This window comes from Saccostrea echinata, unplaced genomic scaffold (genome assembly GCF_033153115.1).
Source record: "Saccostrea echinata isolate AGI-Se365-2 ecotype Australia unplaced genomic scaffold, CSIRO_AGI_Sech_v1 ptg000054l, whole genome shotgun sequence".
In the NCBI taxonomy this organism is placed as follows: Eukaryota; Metazoa; Mollusca; class Bivalvia; order Ostreida; family Ostreidae; genus Saccostrea; species Saccostrea echinata.
Genome location: NW_026889803.1, coordinates 30,714,206 through 30,738,648, shown reverse-complemented (window position 1 = coordinate 30,738,648; position 24,443 = coordinate 30,714,206). Strand labels below are relative to the sequence as shown.

The 24,443-nt window shown below is 36.1% G+C and overlaps 1 protein-coding gene across 1 annotated transcript in view; it reads left to right on the top strand.

The window, feature by feature from the left end:
- LOC133171984 (uncharacterized) overlaps nucleotides 1-23,866 on the top strand; it is a 40,701-nt gene extending 16,835 nt beyond the window's left edge. Inside the window, exons 30-74 of the mRNA XM_061306776.1 lie at nucleotides 11-128; nucleotides 310-455; nucleotides 704-818; nucleotides 972-1,195; nucleotides 1,582-1,696; nucleotides 3,579-3,841; nucleotides 4,810-4,924; nucleotides 5,239-5,498; nucleotides 5,687-5,798; nucleotides 6,222-6,361; nucleotides 6,479-6,593; nucleotides 6,967-7,214; nucleotides 7,353-7,467; nucleotides 7,998-8,221; nucleotides 8,549-8,663; nucleotides 8,982-9,202; nucleotides 9,463-9,577; nucleotides 9,884-10,038; nucleotides 10,151-10,265; nucleotides 10,467-10,666; nucleotides 10,908-11,022; nucleotides 11,170-11,342; nucleotides 11,576-11,690; nucleotides 11,903-12,165; nucleotides 12,471-12,582; nucleotides 12,727-12,944; nucleotides 13,168-13,282; nucleotides 13,655-13,887; nucleotides 14,916-15,030; nucleotides 15,258-15,439; nucleotides 15,600-15,717; nucleotides 15,960-16,204; nucleotides 16,499-16,619; nucleotides 17,112-17,241; nucleotides 17,469-17,637; nucleotides 18,754-18,886; nucleotides 19,090-19,328; nucleotides 19,552-19,663; nucleotides 19,897-20,144; nucleotides 20,318-20,470; nucleotides 20,718-20,885; nucleotides 21,216-21,336; nucleotides 22,224-22,318; nucleotides 23,288-23,402; nucleotides 23,665-23,866. Of these exons, the coding sequence (XP_061162760.1) occupies nucleotides 11-128; nucleotides 310-455; nucleotides 704-818; nucleotides 972-1,195; nucleotides 1,582-1,696; nucleotides 3,579-3,841; nucleotides 4,810-4,924; nucleotides 5,239-5,498; nucleotides 5,687-5,798; nucleotides 6,222-6,361; nucleotides 6,479-6,593; nucleotides 6,967-7,214; nucleotides 7,353-7,467; nucleotides 7,998-8,221; nucleotides 8,549-8,663; nucleotides 8,982-9,202; nucleotides 9,463-9,577; nucleotides 9,884-10,038; nucleotides 10,151-10,265; nucleotides 10,467-10,666; nucleotides 10,908-11,022; nucleotides 11,170-11,342; nucleotides 11,576-11,690; nucleotides 11,903-12,165; nucleotides 12,471-12,582; nucleotides 12,727-12,944; nucleotides 13,168-13,282; nucleotides 13,655-13,887; nucleotides 14,916-15,030; nucleotides 15,258-15,439; nucleotides 15,600-15,717; nucleotides 15,960-16,204; nucleotides 16,499-16,619; nucleotides 17,112-17,241; nucleotides 17,469-17,637; nucleotides 18,754-18,886; nucleotides 19,090-19,328; nucleotides 19,552-19,663; nucleotides 19,897-20,144; nucleotides 20,318-20,470; nucleotides 20,718-20,885; nucleotides 21,216-21,336; nucleotides 22,224-22,318; nucleotides 23,288-23,402; nucleotides 23,665-23,788 (7,163 nt within the window). The 3' untranslated portion in view covers nucleotides 23,789-23,866. The remainder of the gene's footprint in view (nucleotides 1-10; nucleotides 129-309; nucleotides 456-703; nucleotides 819-971; nucleotides 1,196-1,581; nucleotides 1,697-3,578; nucleotides 3,842-4,809; nucleotides 4,925-5,238; nucleotides 5,499-5,686; nucleotides 5,799-6,221; nucleotides 6,362-6,478; nucleotides 6,594-6,966; nucleotides 7,215-7,352; nucleotides 7,468-7,997; nucleotides 8,222-8,548; nucleotides 8,664-8,981; nucleotides 9,203-9,462; nucleotides 9,578-9,883; nucleotides 10,039-10,150; nucleotides 10,266-10,466; nucleotides 10,667-10,907; nucleotides 11,023-11,169; nucleotides 11,343-11,575; nucleotides 11,691-11,902; nucleotides 12,166-12,470; nucleotides 12,583-12,726; nucleotides 12,945-13,167; nucleotides 13,283-13,654; nucleotides 13,888-14,915; nucleotides 15,031-15,257; nucleotides 15,440-15,599; nucleotides 15,718-15,959; nucleotides 16,205-16,498; nucleotides 16,620-17,111; nucleotides 17,242-17,468; nucleotides 17,638-18,753; nucleotides 18,887-19,089; nucleotides 19,329-19,551; nucleotides 19,664-19,896; nucleotides 20,145-20,317; nucleotides 20,471-20,717; nucleotides 20,886-21,215; nucleotides 21,337-22,223; nucleotides 22,319-23,287; nucleotides 23,403-23,664) is intronic.
- The last annotated feature ends 577 nt before the right edge of the window (nucleotides 23,867-24,443 follow it).

Below are 24,443 nucleotides of genomic sequence, written 5' to 3'. Positions count from 1 at the left end.
TTTTTTTCAGCCAACACTTGTATCTACAAGGGTAAATCCTACACACAGGGACAAAGATGGCAGGATGGCTGTGACTATGACTGTGTCTGTGAAGACCAAATGACTGGTGTTTACAAATGTACTGAAAAGTAAGATGTCTGCTTATTTAGATTTCTAAAGCAAATAGATTCTGATCCTTATTTTCATAAATTTTCATCTGATGAAATTTCTGCAAGCAGCAAAAAATAAATTTTTATGACAAAAATCTATATCGGTTTTAATGTTTTTAAACATGATTTTCATTAAATGAGATGCATTCTTTGTTGATAGATGCCCAAGAATCACAGATCTGAATCCAGGCTGTCAGTTGGTTCAAGATATTAATGAGCCTTGCTGCAAGAAGCCATACTGTCCCCCCAACGTATCCCCCATTGTAATCAAAGCACCAACACCCACCACCATCAATGGACGACCAGGTTAGCAAAAATGACCTACAGATGCATTATGCAATAAATACAGCTTTTGGGATCTACACAGTAAATTTTCCAGTTTCTTTATTATGAGTTCTAATACTGTTCACATTTAAGTGAGAAAAGTCAACTCCTAATTTAAAAAAACATGGGGACATTTATTTGGCTCATCATTGATCTTATAAGTTTACGATGTAGGTAGCTTTTAATTATTTCAATATACTTATAATTGGCAATGTGTTTTTTTCTTCTAGCTGTCTGTATGTACAAGGGTGTACCCTTTGCACAAGGACAATCTTGGAAAGATGGTTGTGATTTGGTTTGCATCTGTGAGAATGGAACCACAGGATTCTACAGATGTGATGATAGGTATGAAAATAAGTTTATTTTTAGGACTTAGTGTAGATTCTATCTTGTGGGTACATTGAAATAGATGATAGCTCTCATTGTTAGCTGTCTTTTTGTATGTGGATTAACCACAGTAGCTCCACTTGAATCTTCATATCTGTTTCCTCTTATCAGATGTCCAGTGTACCAGCTCACTGATGGATGTACCATGGAGTCTGATCCTGCTGATTCTTGCTGCAAGAAACCTGTCTGCCACCCAGAACTTATGAAACCCCCAACAGTGGCCCCCACTCCCTCACCTAAGCCAGGAGAGGTACCCGCTCCCACACCATCCCCCACTCCATATACACTACCAATGCCTACAGCTGTAGCCTACGGATCAGGACCAAATGGAGGACGTAAGAAGTTATACTCTCTACATTATTCTTTTGTCATGGAATTATCTTTTTTTCAGAATTGAAATTTACTAAATATCTTATATCTATTTACTTTATACTGTCATAATATTTAAAAGAATTATATAAATTATTTTTTTTTAAAGCAACCAAATTAAATGCAATTTATGTTTATTGAGTTGCATATTTGTATATATATATATATATATATATATATATATATATATATATATATATATATATATATATATATATATCTATATATATATATATACATATATTGTAAATATATGATTGGAGGTTTACCAGGTGGAGAAAACAAATATTTATGATATGATAAGTAGGTGCTTGATATGCGCAATCAATAAAACGAAATTTTCCATCACTAGATGGATGTCTGTACAAGGGAATTTCTTACAATGCTGGACAGACATGGAAAGATGGCTGCTTCTACAATTGTGAATGTTTAGACATGCAGACTGGAAGATACCGATGCAAGGACAGGTCAGTCTAATAAGCTAATAACTACCTCAGACCCTTCATATGCTCTCGAAAAAAAGGTTACAGTAAAACTTGTCTAATCTGGACACCACTGGTTCCATGAAATTGGCTGGTCAGTAGACAACATTCTAGATTAGACAACATATCAACAAATTAATTTTACTGAAAGGGACTAAATTTTTACAACATAATAAACAATATTTCAGATTACACAACAACAAAACAGGTTTTACTGTACTATTACCGCAAATCTCGCTTGAAAGTATACACTTCCACTGAAATAGCGTTGCGTTGAGTGATGACACTATTGGATTTGACAATTGAACAATTTGAATCACGGATTGCATTTTATAAAACATGCGTTTTAATTGGTTGATTAGGACCCGCCCACTCTCTTGTGGTATCCTTTGCCTACATATAGTTGGAAAGCGTCCAACGGCCTAGCCAATAGCCAAGTTTGATGGTTGCAAACTTGAACTAAGAAAAAAAGAAACAAACCAAAATATCATATTTCCGCATGTGATATTCCTTTCACATACGGTACATGTATATTGTTCAATGACAAAAACTGATTTATCCTACATGTATCTGCCGATTTCCTCTGCAATAAATTGACGACATTTTCCATTTTCTGTGTTCGTTAAATTGGATAGTCTGTACGACTTTTCAGCGCACTAAAAATCTTTTTCTTAATGTTTTAGTCCCTAGTGAGTAAACAAGTGAACTTTTACATTGGGTAGGCAAACACAAGCAAATTGAAAACTCGGGCATTATTGTTTTAGCATACCAAGCTGATATACCGGAGCACTTGTTATTGAAAAAAAAAATACTATTATATATTGATAGCTGGTAAAAACACGTGAAACATTGGAATTATTCAAAAGTTTACTGTTTTATTGCCACAACTGTCACAAATACCATGTTTCAAATGTGTGTGTGCTACTGAATACCCATTTTAACGGCCGTCATGGCAATAAAGAAGTGACCAGAACATTCGAAATCCTTGTGTTTTTTTCAGTGCAATTTTTACTATAACGGCGGATATTATTTATATATTCATTATAAAAAAAAAATAATTATCATATATACTTGCATGTTAAAAAATAAATAATTAAAAATATATATTCACCGAATCTAAGTACGTTTAATTTTATTGATGTACTGAAGAAAACGGGGGGGGGGGGGGGGGGGGGGGGGGGGGGGAACGGCCGTGTTTTTCAATCGCAGAAATACATGTATGTCCCGGGGTACATATACAGATGCATGAAGTCCTGGCACAGACTTTATTTGCAAGACCATTTAACAGTTTACCAACACTCACAATCATTTAATAAGGTATTGCATCATCCCACTTATTCACCAAAAGAAAATACTTTAGATCTTTTGCCCGTTTTCTATCTTGGAAACATTCCACGTTTTTCGGCAGTACATTTGAGAATGTGGGCGGACCTATAAAAAATGCACCAATCAGATTCTTTGTTGGATTTCGCAATGGTATGTCAGTCAGATTCAATTGTATTTCAGTCAGATTCAACAGTGTCGTCACTCAACGCATCACTATTTCGGTCGTAGTGTATACTTTCAAGCAAGATTTGCGATAATATTAAATTCTTTGCTTTGCAGAACCACTCAAATTAAACCACCTTTGGATCTCATTTTGATAGAAATGTTAAAACTAATTGAAGTTATATGTATAAAATTTGGTGTAAAAAAAGACCACACATGTACACTATAGGTGAAAAATTGGGTTTGCAACATCACTTGAAGGGATGTGTTTGATATCCATGAAAGCAATAAATACATTGTTCTTCATTATGCAATGCCAGTAATTTAGAAATTAATCTATTTAACATTTGAAGCCATGGGATGTTTCTATTTCTTACAGGTGTCCATCTATGGATGGTGTAGTACCACCACCTAACTGCCAGATTGTCACTGATCCAAAAGATCCTTGCTGCAAGATGCTGCAGTGCCTACAGCCCACGCCATCTCCTGTCCCAACATTCAACATCGGCACTGGAACCAGACCACCCGTCACAGGCATCAACCCCAACAACCCAGGTACCCTTGCACCACAACCAGGTACCACTCCAGTGCCAAACCCATACCTGACCAACCCACCAAACACTCCTGTTCCAACACCCAAAAGTAAGTACAATTGAACTTGGGGTTCTCAAACATCTATATTTTGAATATCACGGATATGTCAAAATGAGTTGGAAGTGCCAACCACTTATTCTTTATGTATTTTACCCTCAATGTCTTGAATCCTCTGATATCTCATCCCATTGGGTTCGAGATAATGAGGTTTGACTGTATAAATATAGTACCGGTATTTCATGCTTATAGCTAAATGACAGGGAGAAACAATTCTGTTATTGTTATAAACCTAATTTGTTATATCCAATAAGTTCATGATATGTTTTAAAACTACAAGAAATGAAAAGACCTTGGTGTTAGTGTTAATTCATTACAACTGTGTTCCTCCACAAGTGTGTTCATTGTAACCATGTTTTACTGTATAATTACAGTGCAGGAAACTAATTTTGTTACAGCATCGATGCTGATTTGAATGCTTCCTTTGCTTGCTGATTTGAATGCTTCCTTTGCTTGCTGATTTAATGCTAGTAATCCTTATCCTGATGCTGTTTTATAATTAGGTCAATGCTACCGGAAGTAGCATCATGCTACCGGAAGTAGATAATGAATTTCAGCATTGCCGTTTAAAGCAATAAAAGTGCCTTTTACAATTATTTGATAATAATATCTCACTATGTATCAATAATGTGAATACTTTAACCAATATTCTTTCTTTCTTTTTTATTTTTTTACTGAATTAAAACTCATTGATTTTCTGATGCTAGTAGGATAATGCTGATTTTATGTAGGTCAATGCTGGTTTTATCCTTTGCTTGCTGATGCTGATCCTGGAAATGCTGTTTTTTTAAATGCTGATGCTGATGCTAGCTCGATCCTGATGCTACTAATGCTTATGCTGATGCTGGTTTATGTAACAAAATTAGTTCCCTGCACTGTACATGATGATAATGAGTAGATGAGTAGGTGCCTAAAGAGGCCTCATTGTGACATAACATTTTTTGCAATTTTTCATGTAGATATTTGTATTATGAATGGCAAGACCTACAGTCAGGGACAGACATGGTATGATGGATGTGCCAGAGTTTGTGTGTGTGAAGATGGAAAGACAGGCTACTATAGATGCAGCCAGAGGTTTGTGTGACTGTATTAATTAAAAATAAATAATTATTTAGTCTGTGAAACTTCATGACTTCTGAAGAGAAATACCTGTATGTTTATTTAAATGAATTGAAAAACACCATCAAAGTTGCAATTGACAGAGGTAAAATTAAGCTCAAGTGTCATTTAATTATGATTTGATTTATTTGTTTTGCAAGAGGCTTTACTTCAAGATTGTTTTATTCAAGTGGTTCCTTTTCATTTTAAAACAGATGCTTGTGTATTGTGGCATTTCGTATGTAAGATTGACTTTATTTTGAATTTTAAAAATCCCACTTTTTCTCCAGATGTAACACATATGACAGCTTACCGTCAACATGCACGTTGATCCCAGATCCCAATGATCCCACATGTTGCCAGGTACCACGCTGTGCCACACCCACCCCAGGACCAAACCAGCCAGTCACCATCAAGGGACAGCCTGGCTCCTTCACAGGATTTGGAATCACTGAAACCCTGCCCCCCACTCCACCAACCACCAGTAACCCCTTCTTGCCCACTCTACAGCCAACTCCTTCTCCTCAACCAAGCACTCCTCCACCAAATGGTGAGCTGTTATGTCTCATAATTTAACTACAATAGTGTCCAGTGATAAGAGATTTTTCATGCATATACATACATCTATATGTATGAAAGTTACAAAGGTATTTTTACATCTTTTTTACTACTTAATACAAAGATTAGAAGGATAGAATTGCATAGGGGAATTAAAAATATTTTTTGTACTCCTTACAGTTTGCATTTACAATGGTTTGACCTACAAGACAGGAGAAAAATGGCAAGATGGATGCAAGTACACCTGTATATGTGAGGATGGAATGACAGGACGTTACAAGTGTACCGAGAGGTGGGCTACTATGTTTTGGTAGAAGAGAGCTTACATGCTCCTTATGAACAGATTATTCCATTATTTTTCTTCCAGAAAGATATAATTATGAAAACTTTCATAAACATACACAGAAAATTACATATATTAGAGAAATACAGTAAAACATCTTTATAGCAAGGCAAAAAGAATGAACAATTTTGATTCATTAATAATGTAATTCATTATATCCAATAAGTTCATAGTACATTGTAAAACAACAGAGAATGAAAATCAGTTTGCATGAATTCATTATAAGCATGTTTACTGTAACTATGTTTCACTGTGTTATTGATTTTTTTTATTGTGAAGTACTAGTATTCCTATGAAAAAAAGTTATTAATTAGATTGAGCATTCACCCATGCAAGCTCACAGCTGTACAGTATAGGTTTAATTATCAACAGGTGTCCTGCACTTCCCCGACTGTCTCCTGGCTGTACCCTACAGACAGATCCCAATGACTACTGCTGTAAGGTTGCTGTGTGCCGTCAGACCACTACTCCTGCCCCAGGACAACCAACACCACCTCCAACCAAACCACCAAGTATTTACACTGTTTCATTTTCTGATATTTTTTAAATTAAATTCACCTTTTTTAATTTATATGATTTTTTTTTTTTTAACTTATTTTGTTTTACATTTTTCCTTGATTATTTTGTAGCTTTCTGTGTGTATAAGGGAGTTCCTTACACTCAAGGACAGACTTGGCAGGATGGTTGCTCTACAACATGCCGATGTGATGATGCTGATAACAACCTGTACAACTGCTTTGACAGGTAGAGGACATCTTTCTAGAATATAATCAATAAAAGATCTAAATAACGGTAAGCAGACTTTTAAAAAGTGATGAATGTTTTAATTCCAGAATATTGTTTTAAGAAACTGTAGATCACCTTATTTTTTGTGAAATTTATATAGCTATTGTGTATTTATGAGCGAGACAAATTCTTTGCGAATGATGGTTTCTTTTGTATATAATCCTTAACAATACAAATATATGCAAGAATGAAATTTTCGCAAGCATAAAGTTCTCCCAAATAAAAAGTGATTTATAGTATCTGAAAGTTGTGACTTTGATTTTAGAAATTCCTTGTTCCATAGTGATTCTTTCGTTAGTCCTGAAATTAATTTTCTGAATTTTCTTTCTAGATGTCCACAATATCCTAACTTACCAGCAGGCTGCACCAAGACAACTGACCCCAATGACCCATGCTGTTTGGTTCCAGTGTGTAGCACTCCCAGACCCACACCTTACAACCCATTGTACCCAACAACCACACCACCACCAAACCAGCCTACCACTCCCTATAATCCTTACGTTACACCACTGCCTAAAGGAGAGATTGTGGGATATAATCCTACAACACAGAACCCGTATAACCCATCACCCAAACCAAGTATGTGGCTACATTAAATGATTGAATATTTAATGATTTACCTAGTGTAGGTGAATGGTATGGAAATCTTTTAGGAGTATTAAAGTTAATATTGAATTTTTAAAAGTGTACTAATTTATCCCCTTAAAATTATTTCAGCATACTGTGTGTACAAGGGTAAACAATACACAAATGGACAGACTTGGCAAGATGGATGTGACTACAATTGTGAATGTATTGACCAAGCCACCGGACGCTACAAGTGTACTGAGAGGTAAAGTATAATTACTGAAGGAAAATATATATGCTGTCTGTTTAATTGCAAAGAATCATATCTTAAGAGATTTTCTTGGAAACATCTTCAATGTGTTTTTGAAGGAATAGATAGTTGAGTCCTTGCTCCGGGACCATAAAAATTAGACAAGCTCACTTTTGTTCTCAGTCTCACTTTTTTACTATATACTAATATTCCTTTTTTAATTCCATTTCTAAAGTGCATGAGCTCACCTAAGTTTTAAGGCCCAGAGCCTACAGTGGTTTACAATCTTTAATCAATGTGGGCTTTATTGAATAATAAAGGATGCTTATAAGTAACTATTTCTCTACTATGCATAAAAATGAAAACTGATGAAAAAAAATCCCTAAAATTTCTTTTGTATATTTAAAACATTTAAATCCTTCAGTTAATATGTAATTTAATTTGATTTTACTCCATGATTTATATAATTAATTAATTATATGGAATTTCCAAATAAATGGTTGTTTCAGGACTTAAATTGGTCTCAATAACTGTGTATTTCACAGGTGCCCAACTTTCCCTGTGCAGCCTAGCTGCTTCATGGTGCCAAGCCAATCAGACAACTGCTGTCGTGTACAGTACTGTCCACCACCAACACCTGGCACCACCCCAGTACCCCCAGAACAAACCACCCCAGTGGGTGTTACTCTCTCACCAAACCCAGGCTCCACCTTGGTACCACCACAGCAAATCACCACTGCCCCACTTATTCCCATACCTCGACCAGGAGGTCAGACATTTTACACTCACATTCTGCAGTCTTTCTTTGATATAATTCTACTTTTCTTATCATTGTGAGAAATTATTGTTTAAAAATATTTGATTTCTCTATGGGCTTAATGGAAACAAGTATATAGATATATAACATCCAGGGGAACTATTTAAAAAAATTTTGAAGATATGACTTGATTTGAACTATTAAATCCTACATTTGTACGTACACATTTATTAGTGAATGACTTGCAAATTTACTAGTTTTTTGATGCATGTAAAAAATGCTCTGAGATTTCCACCATGTATAAAAGTGATGTTTACATAATTACATGTTTGTTAACAGAGGTCTGTGTCTACAATGGCAAGACTTACACCCAAGGACAGGCCTGGTATGTTGGCTGTGACCAGAAATGTGTCTGTGATGATGGAAGAACTGGACACTACAGATGCTCCCCAAGGTGATGCATTTATGAACAAAATGTTTTTCCTCTTTTTACATAGCTTTGATTTGCTAGCTTTAGAATATTTCCTAAGCAAAAATATTTCTGCTACTTGAAATCTCTTCTGAATTTATTTTTCTGGTGAAAAAATTCCATCAGTTTCAAAATTTTGATCCAAGCTGGATGTGTATTATATTACCAAGTATTATATTACATCACAGCTGTAACTACCGGTATCTCATTATTTGTTTTTTATTAAATCTTCTATAAAAGAATTTGAAATTTTCTTTTTTGTATCCAACATTATTTGATAATCATTTTTCCCCCCTTTATAAGATGTCCTCAATATCAAGCTGGCTCTCAGTGCACTATGGTGCCTGACCCCCAGGATCCTCAGTGTTGTAAGGTGCCTCAGTGTCCCCAGGGTAACACTGTACCCCCAGTCATCATAGGAACACAGTCCCCCACTCCTGCTCAGACTACTCCTTTCAGGATCGTTGTCAATCCCAATGGAGCTATTATCTTTGGTACTCCTGCACCAACAACACCTGTTCCTCGTATGTCAATCTTTGTTGTTTATTTTCAAAACATTCATAAAAAATCAAAATATGATTACTGCAATTTAATTTTTAAAGGTCATTTTAAAACAATATATTTTTCAATTTTATAGGAATTTATTTGATTAAAATATAAAAATAAAATATGTATAATTCTTTCCAGATGAATTAAAATGTATACAAAATGCTTACCATGCAGGGTCAGGCAGCCTGTCATATTGTGTTTTCTCTCAGTGATTAAAACAATGCAATAATTACAGATATGTGTGTATACAAAGGACAGATGTACCAACAGGGCCAGAAATGGCAAGATGGTTGTGACTATGTGTGCGAGTGTGTAGACTCTACAACTGGCCGCTACCTGTGCACAGAGAGGTCAGATTATATGCGTGCTGTGTCTCAGCAATTTTAATGAAATTCTTGTAATTTTTATATTTGACATTGACCAACCTCACCCATAAGAAGTAGTTGTGAAAAAAAGAGAACAACATTGGTCTATAGTTGACATATAATCTTAAAGTATCATAAATATTTTTACTAGCCAAAGCTACTAATCTGAATTGACTAGGATAGAGCATCACATGAAATGAAGTGAAATTTAAGTTTCAAATCCATGTCTCACATTTTGTCATATAAGGGTGTCTATAAATTTTAGAGTTCTTAAATTTTTTTTGCAATTAGATGTCCCAACCAGAACCAGATTCCATTGACCTGCAAACTGAAGTACAACCCAGACGACCCATGCTGTCCTCTACCTGACTGCCCTGCCATTATTGCCCCTACTGCTGGACCAGGCTCCACTCTGGCCCCCACCGCTCACCCACCACCACAACCAGGTATATGAAGAGGAAGAATCTCTGCTTTTATGCACCGTATATTCTTTGGAAATGGCTTTTTGCAGCCAATTTAGCAGAAACTTGGTAAAAAGATGGCCATTTTTTGTTGTAGCCTTCTGTGTGTACAATGGTGTGCCATATAAACAAGGAGAAAGCTGGAAGGTTGGTTGTGAGAAGATCTGTAGATGTGATGATGCTATGAATGGCCAGATCAACTGTGATGAAAGGTTTGTGTCAGATGTAGAAAGAGGAATTTACATGTTTTTCATAATAAACATTTACTTTAAGCTTAGATATTAAGGATACATGATTGAGTTTTTCAACTTCCTTGTTACTTTCTTTCAAATATATTGAGACATAAAGAGAGTCTAGACATTTCCATTATTTCATCACAACTGTTTTTAAAAAAATTTCTATGATTTTCCTAGATGTCCAAGTTATCCACCACCAAAACCAGGATGCCGATTGGTCACTGATCCAAATGACCAGTGTTGCCAGGCCCCTATCTGCATTGATGTCAACTCCACAAACCCCTTCACAGTGGTCACTGGAAACAAGGGAACCTTCACTGGAACACCCCAACAGCCTGCCACTGGACAACCAAGCATTCCTCAGATTTATGGCAAAAGTTAGTGTCCCTGCAAGAAGCAACAGAACCAACAGCTAATTGACATACATATTTACTCCTTTAGAATTTTTATCCCGGTGTTGAAATTCAAATTTATCATATTTTTCCCAAGTTTTAGACTGACTACAGTTGATTGATTAATCAAGAAATTAATAGGTCCAAAGAAACTGGTATCTTGCAGTTTTTGTCCTGTGGGCCTCTTGAACAGACTTTGAGATAAATATTGACCTCTGTGTTACAGTGATGTGTGTGTATCAGGGCAAGGCTTATTCACAAGGACAGAAATGGGAGGATGGATGCCAGTTCCAGTGTGAGTGTATTGATCAACAGAATGGACGATACAAGTGTACTGAAAGGTAGGCATTTCAAATCTTTGTATCTCTTTTACAAATTTCTAAGGACTATATGTACATTATTTTATGTCAGACATAAAGTTATAATCATGAGTTGGCTCAGTGACTGACTATTAAAGATTTTTTTTCTTCCCATTTGTTTCTATACAGGTGTGCAAGACACCCACAAGTTCCATCATACTGCACCATGACACAAGATCCAAATGATGCATGCTGTCAGACAGTGTACTGTCCCATCCAACCAACTGCTGCCCCCACAAAACCAGGACAGGTCACACCTGGTCCAGGCATGCCAAACCCTTACACAGCTCCTCCACCTCTGGGTAAGTGAGTTTTCTTGGAGAGGGGGGGGGGGGGGGTGTTGAGATTCCTTTCATTTTTATAGCCATGTTCTTTTTAATTGATTTTCTTCAAGAACATAAGAAGATGTCAGATAAATTACTGTGATATATTTTGATATTATTCTCTGCATGTTGATTATGTTAACTCTTCTTTCCCATAGCAGGCATGTGTCATGACTGAATTATCAATCTTTTCAATGTTTTATGATAAACAGAAGTCTGTGTGTACAATGGACAATCCTACAGGCAGGGACAGGAATGGTTTGATGGTTGTGATAAGAAGTGTATCTGTGTAGATGGCAAGACTGGTTACTACAGCTGTCAACAGAGGTACACCATTACTACCAAAATCTGACGTGTAGACATGTAAAATATATTTTCAATTAATCTTGGAAAATGTACAGATCATCTCGTGACCACAATTTCAATGCGGTAGCTGTCTTATTTTTATAACACTTCTACAAAACCTAATCTTTAAGTTACTACAAGAGGATTAAATATTTTTTCTAAAATACAAATTCCTATTGATTTTTTCTATACAGATGTAATGTGTACCCACGTGTACCATCAGGCTGCACGCTGGTTCCCGATCCCAATGACCCAACGTGTTGTAAAGCTCCCAGCTGTCCTGTTGTCCAGCCTGGAGCCACCCCGACACCCGGTGTGATCAAACCCCTCCAACCAGCCTATGGAACTATCACTGGAAATGGCACACCACCACCAGAACCGGTGCCAACCATTATGGTCAATGGTAAACCACAGCCAGCTACTGGTGGATCCAATGCTACTCCAACTCCAAGGAAAGGTAAAAAAAGAGTTGTAGCAGTTTAACATGAACCTGGGCTTTTGGCAGTCAGCTGAACTTCTCTTAATAATAAAATTTTGGTCAATTTCCCCTACTTAGAATTCAAATCAGCAATCCACATTAATGCTTCTTCACTGCTTTAAGTTTGTATAGTCTGAAACCAAAAGAATGTAACAGTATACACAGATTTGATTACACTTTTGGTTATTTTCCAGAATTTTTCAATGTGAATTTTAATTTGAAGGAAAATTACCTGATTGATAAAGTGAAATCATTAATGCAATGAGATAGTATTTGTTTTACAGGATGCTTCTACAAGAACACTATTTACAAGAAGGGAGCTAGGTGGCAAGATGGCTGTGAATACATCTGTGAATGTATGGATGATATGACTGGTCGTTACAGATGCACAGAAAGGTAAAAGAATAAATCAAAACTCTCAAGAATTGAGTTTAATTTACATTTCATAATTGAATGAACTTTAATCCTTTCTTATCCAAATTCACGATTTTTTTACTCCTTGCTTAGTCCTTTGAACTATTGTCATTTGAAATCTTTCAGATGCCAGAAATTCCCCAATCTGCCTAACTACTGTGTACTGGTACAAGATCAGAATGACCAGTGCTGTGGAGTCCCATACTGTGGTAACCCCAAGAACCCCACACCTCTGGCTAACATCCCCACACAGTACCAGACCATGCCCCCCACCACACCTGTGTATGTCAACCCCAATCAGCCAGGACCTTACACTGGTACCAAGCCACCCACTCAGACTAACGGTGAGAAAATGATTCATTGTGTTTGATAAGCAGGATGATATGAATTAGAATAAACTGCAGAGCATTGCTGTGAAAAAACTCCATTAAATGTCAATAACAGTAGCTCATTTCAGCAAATGTTGAGATAAATGATATTTATTTGGTTCTCTGACTCTGTATCATTTATTATTCTGTGGAAACTAGACATTGTTTCACTGCAAGTAATGAGTAGAACTGTTTTCAGGATACTGTGTATATAAGGGTGTGTACTACAGACAAGGACAAACATGGCAAGATGGCTGTGACAAGCTCTGCACATGTGACGATGTCAACAACAATCTCTACAGTTGTAGAGCCAGGTCAGTTTGCTTATAAGAATTCCAATTCTTTATCTAACTTTACTGTGCATTTAGAAATGTTGGAACAATTGAATTTAGCAAGGTTTATCAGTGATAGATAGAGTATAATTGAAAAATCTAGCAATTTTTTGTCAATATGTTGAATATTAGAACTGTTATCAGTGTTATGTTGATAAGGGACTTAACTCTTAAAGAGTTATTAAGGCTCTACATGACAGCTTTCCACAAATATAGACTAATTTCGAAGTTTATGACTTACACCAATATAAGATTTTAATATTTTGAGTTCAAATTTGAAAGATAGCAAATGTTTTTTATATTATGAAACTTATATTGGAGAGAAAGTAAAGAAATTACATAATTTTTTAACAGATGTCCACAGTTCAACCAGATCCCAGACAATTGCCAATTGGTTGCAGATAAGAACGATCCTTGCTGTGTGGTTCCAGAGTGCAATCCTCAGCCTTCTTACCCCCCTGGTTATACAGGAGCCACCACACCTATGCCTGTATACTATGCCACTCCCGTTGTGAATCCAGGTTTTGGTGGCCAGAGCAATGTAGGACCTAACAATCCACTCAGTACTTTGATTAATGGCACAAGTGGTAGGTTTCTTTCTAATTATTCAACATTTTTGTTTTACACTGCCAATAATCTTTTGCAGAAAAATTCTTTCTGTAACTGTTATGTGAATATATAAATTTTAGGGATGGCAATCGAATGCAGAACTGCCAATCGGTTAACTGCAAGACGTTCCGACCGATTAATCGTTTAATCATATCAAAAATTCTCTGCATATTTCATCATTTTAAGCTCTCCTAAAATAAACAAGGCTAAGAAGTAAACTTGTTACATGTAGAAATATTATGTTTATATTTTATCAGAACACTATTTATATTTAACTTCAATTTAAAAAGGAAAGAAAAAAAGAAAAATAAAGGAACTCAAAAGACATGCAAGTCTCAGATACATTTAAAAAATTCAGAAGAGATATTACACGAGCTCATTCTGTACTGTCACAATAATCAAAATGAAGTCTAAACTCTTGCTTAATTTACAATGTTTGTTTTATAATATGATTTGATAGGTAATTATAACAGATCGAAGAGGTAAGATACACATTATAATCAGTTCCCGCTGCTGATCAATCATTTAATTAAAATCATTAAGGAAACGCAGGGCTGGCTGGGTAATGGCATGGTTTTTAAACAACAATTAACATCTCGAAAAGTGACCAATTACCCCAACGATGTCAATCTGGAGAACCTTAAGTATCTCCAAATCCCCTTAAATTGAAAGTCAAAAATGCAAACATTTCAGCTATTTTTATTTGTGTTCTTTTTAAATTGAAATTTTAGGAAATTGTTTTCAAATTTACACAAATTTTATTTTTTTTTCCCGATTAACCGATTACAGATTTTCTAACCGATTACTATCATTCCGAGTAACCGGTTAACCGATTAGAAATTGCCATCCCGAATAAATTTAGAATTCACGTACATTGATTGGAATATGTTCTTCTCTTATAATTAAAGATTTTAATTCACAAGTGAAGAATTAATATTTTATAGATAGGCTTTGCAGTGATGAGAGTGAATATATGTATAGTAACAATACTTTTTTTAATTAACAGGTGTTTGTGTGTACAAGGGCAAGGTATACCAACAGAACCAGAAATGGCAAGATGGTTGCAAGCTCACATGTCAGTGCTTGGATGCTCTTAGAGGACAGTACAAGTGTACTTACACGTAAGTAATTGTTTTCGACTTTGTAACCTCTCAGGGATGCCTTGTGTGCAGATCTTAGAAATAATTGTACATGAATGCAAATGCTTTCTGTGCTGTATTTTCTACTAACCTCATTACTTGATCCCTTCTCTATCAGCTACCATCGTAATTTGAAAAATCCTTCCTAAAAACTATTGCCCCAAAAGCTTTTTCAATTGATGCTGAACTGATTTTTTTAATTATTCCAGATGTCCACAATACTACAATCTGCCTTGGTACTGCACCTATGAACAGGATCCCAACAATGCCTGCTGTCAGAGAGCCAAATGTGATGAGAGTAAGACAACACCCAAACCACAACCAGTTACCACTCCTAAACCAGTGGTTATCACTTACCCAACAGTACCACAGGGAACCACCAGACCTCCAGGTAAAAACTTTCTTATCGATTACCAGAAATTCACCCTAGTGGCAAATAATTTATTTAATTTGGTCTCATAGACAGCAAATTGATTTAGTTGATGAAATACCTCAGATAAATGGGTTTTTTTCTTGATATCAGATGGACTATTTCAATTTGTTTGTTTCAGATATGTGTCGATACACCGACAACACAGTGCATGTACAAGGTGCTACTTGGGATGATGGCTGCAATTACAGATGTGTTTGTGTTGATGCCAAGATTAACAACTACAGATGTGATGCCAGGTAAATCTATCTCCTTGTATCTTTGATTGGTTGATCTGGTGTAAAATATTGGTTAAACTTTGAGAGAATTGTGTTACATTCATTGGATATAGCAGTTGAAAGAGCTCTAATCATTCATCCTGTTTTTATTGCTATGAGAACAATATGTTTGCAGATTTTCATTGTGAATTAAAATTAAAAAAAAAAATGAAATACATATTTATAATGTAAATAATGACACTTCAAATATTTTAAATGAACAGATGTCGGGTGTATTCTGGTCTTCCATCATACTGTACCCTTCAAAACGATCCTGCAGACACTTGCTGCAAAGTTCCAAAATGCCAGAGTGGACCAATCAGCTACCAGCCAGTGTACAATAACATGGGCGGATCCTCCACTCCAGCTCCCAATGCATTCAATGTTGTCCCCATCGGATCCCACAACACTATTTATGGTTCCAATGAGATCAAACCAGGTGACCTCAATCCATTCACATCAATGGGAGGTAAGATTTGCTTTTATGCCTGACTAATTGAAAACAGAAATTGAGGAATGATGATATTGTAAAATATTCTTGTATTATGGGAGGAAAGAACATGTATTCAAAATTCACAAGACGCAAGGATATGGTATATAAATCCTTCTTTGCATGGGCAAAGGATTTTGAAATATGTGTTTGAAATTAAATTGAAGTTGTGAGTTTAAACTTAAAAAAAAAATGATGTGTCCATTTCCCTACAAGTATTTGAATTAGATATATATGTGATGTTGACCAGAGATGTTGTATTCTTTCTATTAGGCTACCAAGCTTGTATCTACAAGGGAACAGAACACAAACAGGGTGAATCCTGGCAGGATGGCTGTAACTATGTGTGTACATGTGTCAATGCCCAGAAGGGAGAATACAAATGTGTATCCAAGTAAGCTTAATTTACTTACATTTAATTTCCTCCCCATTTTAAGTTTAAAACCATTTGAAACTAAAATATACTGTAAAAGTAATTTCTACCCGCGGATTGAACAGAAATTGTGATTCCGCAGAATTTTGACCCCTGGAAAAAATACATTTACAGTAATCAAACGACGTACATTGCCATTTTCATATTAGAAAATCAAGTGAAAGAAATTGAAGTTTATTTTATATTAAGGAAAAGTAACTCCTAGCAGTGTTATAGATAAATTATTTCTGACTGAAAATTTCAAATGCATACTGTGTGCTTGTACTTGATGAGGACAATGGGTAACTATCACTTGATGTTCCAATAGTCTTTCAGAATTTGTTTTTGGGAAACTGATATTTTGACAACAATGGATTTCACTTTTATCATAATTTGTGAAACACTTGATTGATACTTAGAGGGTGACATATACATTTAAGCAACAGTATATTGATATTAAGTACATCATTGCAGGTGTCCAATTTATCCACCCAACCTCCCCACATACTGCAGAAAGGTAGCAATTCCTGGACAGTGTTGTCCTAAACTTAGCTGTGACATTCCGGGAACCAATGGCTCCTACATACCACCAAATGAAGTACAGGTTTGTCTTTTGCTGAAATATCAATCTGTTTGGATACAAATTTGTGAATTGTCATATTTGAAGTACATGTAGTTCTGAGACAAACCTAACCCATTTAATCTATCACTGGGTTATATTGTGGAATATGAGTAAAATATTTAAGGAAGAATCCAGAAAAAGCACATACAGTAAGCAAGATTTTTGTTCATGCATTTATATTTAATGAAATGTTTCTAATTTTATGACAGATCACTCCTGCTCCAACATTGCCTGGAGGAATTGCCATCACCCCTGCCCCAGGAGGACTCTCAGGTCAGACATTCTACACCATGCCAACCAACCCCCCACAGAACACAGTAACAGCCTTCCCAGGACAGGGATTCCCCATCTCCCAGAGTCAGATCACCAGCATCAGAGGTAAGCAAGCTCACAAATACTACTGAGGGAATATCCCTTCTCCTAGAGTCAGATCTCCATCATCAGAGGTAAGCAAGCTCACAAGTACTATTGAGGGGATTCCCTATCTTCACAGATTCAGATCTCCAGCATCAGAGGTAAGCAAGCTCACAAATACTACTGAGGGAATTCCCAATCTCTCAGAGTCAGATCTCCAACATCAAAGGTAAGCAAGCTCACAAGTACTGGTACTACTGAGGGGATTCCCCATCTCTCAGAGTCAGATCACCAGCATCAGAGGTAAGCAAGCTCACAAATACTACTGAGGGAGTTCCCAATCTCTCAGAAACAGACCACCAGCATCAGAGGTAAGCAAGCTCAAAAGTACTACTGAGGGAATTCCCAATCTCTCAGAGTCAGATCACCAGCATCAGAGGTAAGCAAGCTCACAAGTACTACTGAGGGAATTCCCAATCTCTCAGAAACAGACCACCAGCATCAGAGGTAAGCAAGCTCACAAGTACTACTGAGGGAATTCCCAATCTCTCAGAGTCAGATCTCCAACATCAAAGCTAAGCAAGCTCACAAGTACTGGTACTACTGAGGGGATTCCCCATCTCTCAGAGTCAGATCACCAGCATCAGAGGTAAGCAAGCTCACAAGTACTATTGAGGGAATTCCCAATCTCTCAGAGTCAGATCTCCAGCAGTACTGACTCTGAGAGATTGAAGTTCCCTCAGTAGTACTTGTGAGCTTGCTTACCTCTGAGGTAAGCAAGCTCACAAATATTCAATCTCTCAGAGTCAGATCTCCTGCATCAGAGCTAAGCAAGTTCACAAGTTACTGAAATGACTAGTTCTATTAGAGAGTGTAGTGGGTAGATTTAATCTACAGTTGAACTTCAGTGTCTCGAACACGGATATCTCGAATACCATGGGTATGTCAAAGTGAATGGAAAGTCCTAAACACATATTTCTTAAGTATTTTACCCTCGATATATCGAACCCTCGGATATCTCAAAGCTTTTTCTCGGTCCCATTTAGTTCAAGATAATGAGGTTTGAGTGTATTATGAAAAAGATGTATTTTTGCAAGATTTTTGGCACGTCTCTTGTATAATTGATTTTATCTTTAATAGATCAGTGTATTTTCCCATCCAAGAATGGTCGTCAGTATCTCATCTATAATGAAGGAGAACAGTGGAATGATGGTTGTGATTACACATGTACTTGTAAGGATGGAGCCTCCGGTTACTATGAATGCATCTCATCGTAAGTCTTTGTAGTAGAGCAATCTGAGGTGAACATTATGCTTGAAATTTAATTAAGTATTCTTTGGTACTAATGTCTTTGGGGATTAGGCTAAATTAGTCCAGAAGTGTCCATAAAAAATCATCATAAAGTTAGATGTTAACTGTTAGTGCATAAAATGAATATTTTGCAATTTTTCTATGCATCAAACACTTTTTGTGTAGTTGCCCAACCTACAATAACTTGGAGTCTAGCCGATGCTACATGGTACGTGTAGATGGCAAGTGCTGTTCAGAACCTAGATGTACCCTGGCCAACGGACAGGTTGTAGATCCTACCAAAGTCCAGACTTCATTCCCCATTGTGCCATCACTGAGTGGAGGCTATGTCAATTTCAGACCCGATACAAACTATGCTCAGATGGGATCTGGAGGCTATTCCAACATCAGTGGAAGCAGAAATGGTACTGAATTCTATTCACTACAGAGCTTTTATTATACAGAGTACTACTGAAAATGAAATTTAGTTTGAACCACTTTCAACACCTTACACAATAATGTGTTTAGAAATGGTTAAAAGTTTAACTATAGAGCTCGGGGCACATTTAAGTCTTGCATCTCATGAATCAGCCATAGATGCACCACATATGTATATCTATTGATGCTTTTTCTCTCTTTTTCATGCAGTCTGTATTTACAAGGGACAGCAGTATCAGCAGGGCACATCTTGGAGTGATGGATGTGACTTTGACTGTAGATGTGACGATGCAACCAGTGGACAATTCTCTTGCACACCTCGGTAGCTTTTAAATTTTAAGTTGGCAGATATTTCAATTCAAAATTTGGGGGCTTTATGTAAAAAAAGTTTTTAATTAGGTATTTCAGGAGAAAAATGATTTCTATTTGGATGTAAACAAGTGAAAATGAACAATTTGGGAAAATAAAATGAATAGACAGTTGTGATTTTTTTTTCTTAAATTGGCTTTTTCAAAAAGACTTTCAGCCTATGAATATTTAGTGTCATTTTACTAGATGCCCAGTATACACTGAACTTCCATCTTTCTGCACTTTGGATACTGTGCCAGGAGACTGCTGCAAGAAACTGAACTGTCCTCATGTGGTTCCAATTGGTTCCACCACCACACCCAAACCCACCAAACCATCATGTGAGTGGTGTAAAGACACCCTATCCACCTGCGACTCTTACGGACACCAGGCCTGTGTTGCTCCATATATTCCATGGGCAAAGAGAAACTGTCCCAACTATTGCAACTTGTGTGGTATGTTCTAATCTGCACTTAATTTACGTCTCAATTTTCTGAAATTTGAAATCTCTCATATAGGTACATATTTTACAGTCATGTATCTGTGTGACTATCATACAGTATGTCATTGTTTTTGAGATGACAATGGTATAATCTTGAGGGGTTATGGGATTTTTGTCGTATTATAGAATATGATTGTAACCACACTCCACCCACCACCACACCACCACCTGCTGGCTGCCGTGACAAGTTGGACAACTGTGCCGATTTCGGCAAGGAATCTTGTGGTGGATTGTTTGAGCCATGGGCAAGAGAAAACTGTCAACTCTTCTGCAACTACTGTAAGTTGAAAATAATCAGATTTAAACTTAATACACCCTCAGCTAAGACATTTGAGAGTTGTAATTATTCTGTTCATACTCTGCTAATTAATGTATATTTCTGTTGTGGTATACCTAATCAAAAAAACAAAAAAACAAAAAAAAACTTGAAAGTCAATTTGATATTGGGATAATTATTTATCAAGTGCTTAATAACCAAATTTTGAATTCAAATCATAATGGACTATTTTGTTTTTGCCACATGAAGGTGACTCAGCTACAACAGTGGCTGTCTGTCATGACGAGTCCCCAGAAGTGTGTGCTCAGATGGATGTCAGTATCTGTACTTCAATAGCATACTCTCAGTGGGCCCAGAGGAATTGCAGGAAGACTTGTAATATGTGCTCTGGTGATACAGGAATGACCACAGCGGCACGTACGTATTACCTACGTAAAAATGGTGAAATACTGTGAAAATTAAACACCTTGCTATTTGGATTTTTTATATATTTTAGAATGTGCAAATAGTTCCTTGCAATATGTTTTTTTTAAAATTCAATTGCAAAATACATTAAATACATGTAATTGCCATTGAGAGTATATGATTGGCAGAGGGTATATTGTTTCAGATAGGTTTCATAAAGCTATGAAATTTACAATTTAGTGTTTCTTGGAATTTAAATTCCCCTTTAACACAACAATTAAATCATATCCAAGTTCTGCTTACTTCAATTTATATGTGAATATAAAATCTTTGATTTTGTAGCAAAGTCTTGTAGTTACGCTGATGGTGTAACTCATGCACATGGTACATGGTGGCAAGATGGCTGCAGTGCTGATGCCAAAAACTGTTCATGCGATAATGGTGTTGCGAAGTGCTTGAGACTGTAAGTTTATCTCTTGAGTTCTTTTGGAAGGCTGTTTGGGCTTATTTATTGCTTTTGTTGTTATATATGGAAGAAAAAAATATTTGCACACAAATGTAAGATAAAAGATCTTCCCCATTTTACCCCCCCCCCCCCAAAAAAAAACAAAAAAACAAACTTGTATTACAGTATATTGCACTTGCATGAATATTGGAAGTAATTATTGAATTATAAAATTGTAGGTTATTGGCTAATTACATTAGAACAAATTGATTTTCAATGGGCAATTGCAAAAATGTCCTTTGACCAAGAACCTTTTCAAACTTGATTTCATTTCTCTACCTACAATAATTTGTTGGACAGTATTATTGCCATTCTAGTAACTGGTGTGAACACTTGAGAAATTTTTTTAAATGCATATAACACATGTTTGGATAGTTTGCACTTTTAATTGATATGATGAGACACATTATGATAAACCAAGGGGACAGTATACGCATTTAGAATAAGTGGTGTAATAAACTTTTATATAGTGATATATCACACAAGAAACTGTGATGATAAAATAGTGACCATTTTGCTTAATGCTTGCTTTAATGCTACAGCATTGAACAAATTAACCAATGGCCTGTAAAAATTTGATTCCTCTATACTCGGCATTTTGAAAACATGAAAAAGAGTTCCACAAAAATCGGTTTATTTTCTGGGTGTTGATTGATGATGCTTTTTCGGCTTGACTGCTTCATCGGTGAATGGTTGTTGCAGAAGATTGTGCTTCAAAGATAAGTCATCTGTTTTACTGTCATTATTTCATGTCATGTTTATCTAGTATGTAATAAATCTGTGACAATTTCATGAAAATAATGATACCCTGCACTAAGTTTTGAGTATGTGAACTTTTGTTACAGATGTCCAAATTATACCAATTTGCCTGTGGGATGGCGATTAGTGGAGAAACCTGGAGTGTGCTGTCCTATTGTGGACGTTGTTGTGATAACCCAAGGTACAAAATATAAATTTTTTTCTAGTCTTTCATATGAAATTATGTGTACTGTATGTCAACAATCATTCAAATGAGTATGACATTTTTTATACCCCCTGCTTAAAAAGTGGGGGGTACATAGTGATGGGGGTGTCCGTCGGTACCTCCTTCGGTCTGTATGTCGGTAACACTTTGGGGTAGCCATCTCTTATCTGCAACTCCTCTTATACCACTGAAAGTAATTTAATGAAACTTTCACCAAATCTTCATTACATAGTGGCATTGTGCATCTTCTATTTTACATTTTGATCTGACAGATATTTGGGGTTCCCATAGCAAAACATGGACACTGCCATTCTTTTTATAATATTGGGGGTACCCAAATCTTACCCACAACTCTCCCTATACCACGGAATAAATTTTAATGAGACTTTCACAGAATCTTTATTACATAGTACCATTGTGCACCTCCTTTTTATGTTCTGATTGGCCAGATGTTTTGGGGTTTCTTACAGCAAAAAATGGACTTTGCCATTTTACTCATGTGGGAGCTGGGGGTTGGGGTGGAGTTATCATTTTGTAGGCTCAGTGCTCACAGTACCTCTAGTTTATATTATTGCTTGTAAAGAACTTTAAGCTGGGCTTCCATGCTGGGGGGGGGGGGGGGGGGGGGGGAAGAGTTGCATAGTTACTTTAGAAGCAGAAATGTTCAAAGGCAGTTAAATTTTGCTCATTTGAAGGAAGATTCAACAAAGTTAAATCGTAGAAAAAAATTTTCCAACAATAATGTTCAGTTTTCATTATATGAATTAGAAAACCACAATATTAAAGTTACCATGAGGTCACTTCAATGTGGTTATAAAACCATGCAATTTTAACATCACAAGTGTATACAGTATATTGAAACCCAAGAACTTCATGTCAGATTTTAAATCTAAATTTTTAAGTTGTTCATTTATAATAAGTACTTCAAATCTCTGTTTTTAACAGATGTTTGTCAGTACAAAGGTTCAGCATACAGACAAGATGCAACTTGGAGTGATGGTTGTAAACTTTCTTGTGTGTGTACGGATGCAAAGAATGGATTTTATCAGTGTAAAGAAAAGTAAGTTGCAAGAAAAAATAATTTGTCATGCAGCACATGTTACAAGAGAGAGCTGTTTTACAAGAATATTTGGTCAATTTCTAAACAACCAAAAATAGATACAAAATTGTAATAAAATTATGTCAAAATTTACATATTACTAGAAAGTTGTAAAGCGGTAGAATCTAAATTTACTGTATAGGTAAAAGGACTAATCTTACTGGACTTTTTAGAGATTGTTTTGGGGATAGGAGTTAATAAGTTTGTGTTGAATATTCTGTAGATGCCCAGCTCTGGTATTCCCACCAGGATACGATTGTCATTGGGAGGATCCAGCTCCTGGCAAATGCTGTCGTCAGCCCAAGTGTCCTCCTCCTGTTGTTATATCTGGATATCCACAAGACTGATTCTATAAATTAACTATTATCATGTTGTTTACAAATCTGTTGACATTTTGTGATAGATAATAAAGTTTTTAAAAAGTTGCCGATTCTTGTTTTTCATTTTCACTCTAGCTGCTACATTGTATAGTGCTGATGCACTCACTTCTACATACTATTAGATGTAAATTTTAGCATCCATACATTTTATGTTAGTACTGGGTAATAATTCCTGATTTTTGTGGCAAAATGATTAGGCCATCTTTAAAAAATTGATTGGTTGCCCTCTCCCAACGGATTGAATGAAAACGGCCCGACTCAAAACTTTTTTTAATCTCCAGGAAACAATTATTTTTTTTTATTCATTCCGAAGTTTTCTCATCCCATTAATAGAAATATTCTTCCCCCACCTACCAACTCAATTTTTTATCCTGGGTCAGGAGAGGGCAAGCAAAATTTTTTTTAAAGATGGCCTTAAACTCTGATTTTAGGTGTCCTTCATTTGAAAATTTACCAAGTGGTTGGAAGATTGAACAGGTTCCTGGCCAATGTTGTCCTATTGTCAAATTGCAACCACACAGTGAGTTTATGAAAGGATTCTTGGTTAATTATTAAAGCATTAAATTGTCTTGATTGCTATTATTTATACAGAAATAATGAAGAGGCAATAATTTCATACAAT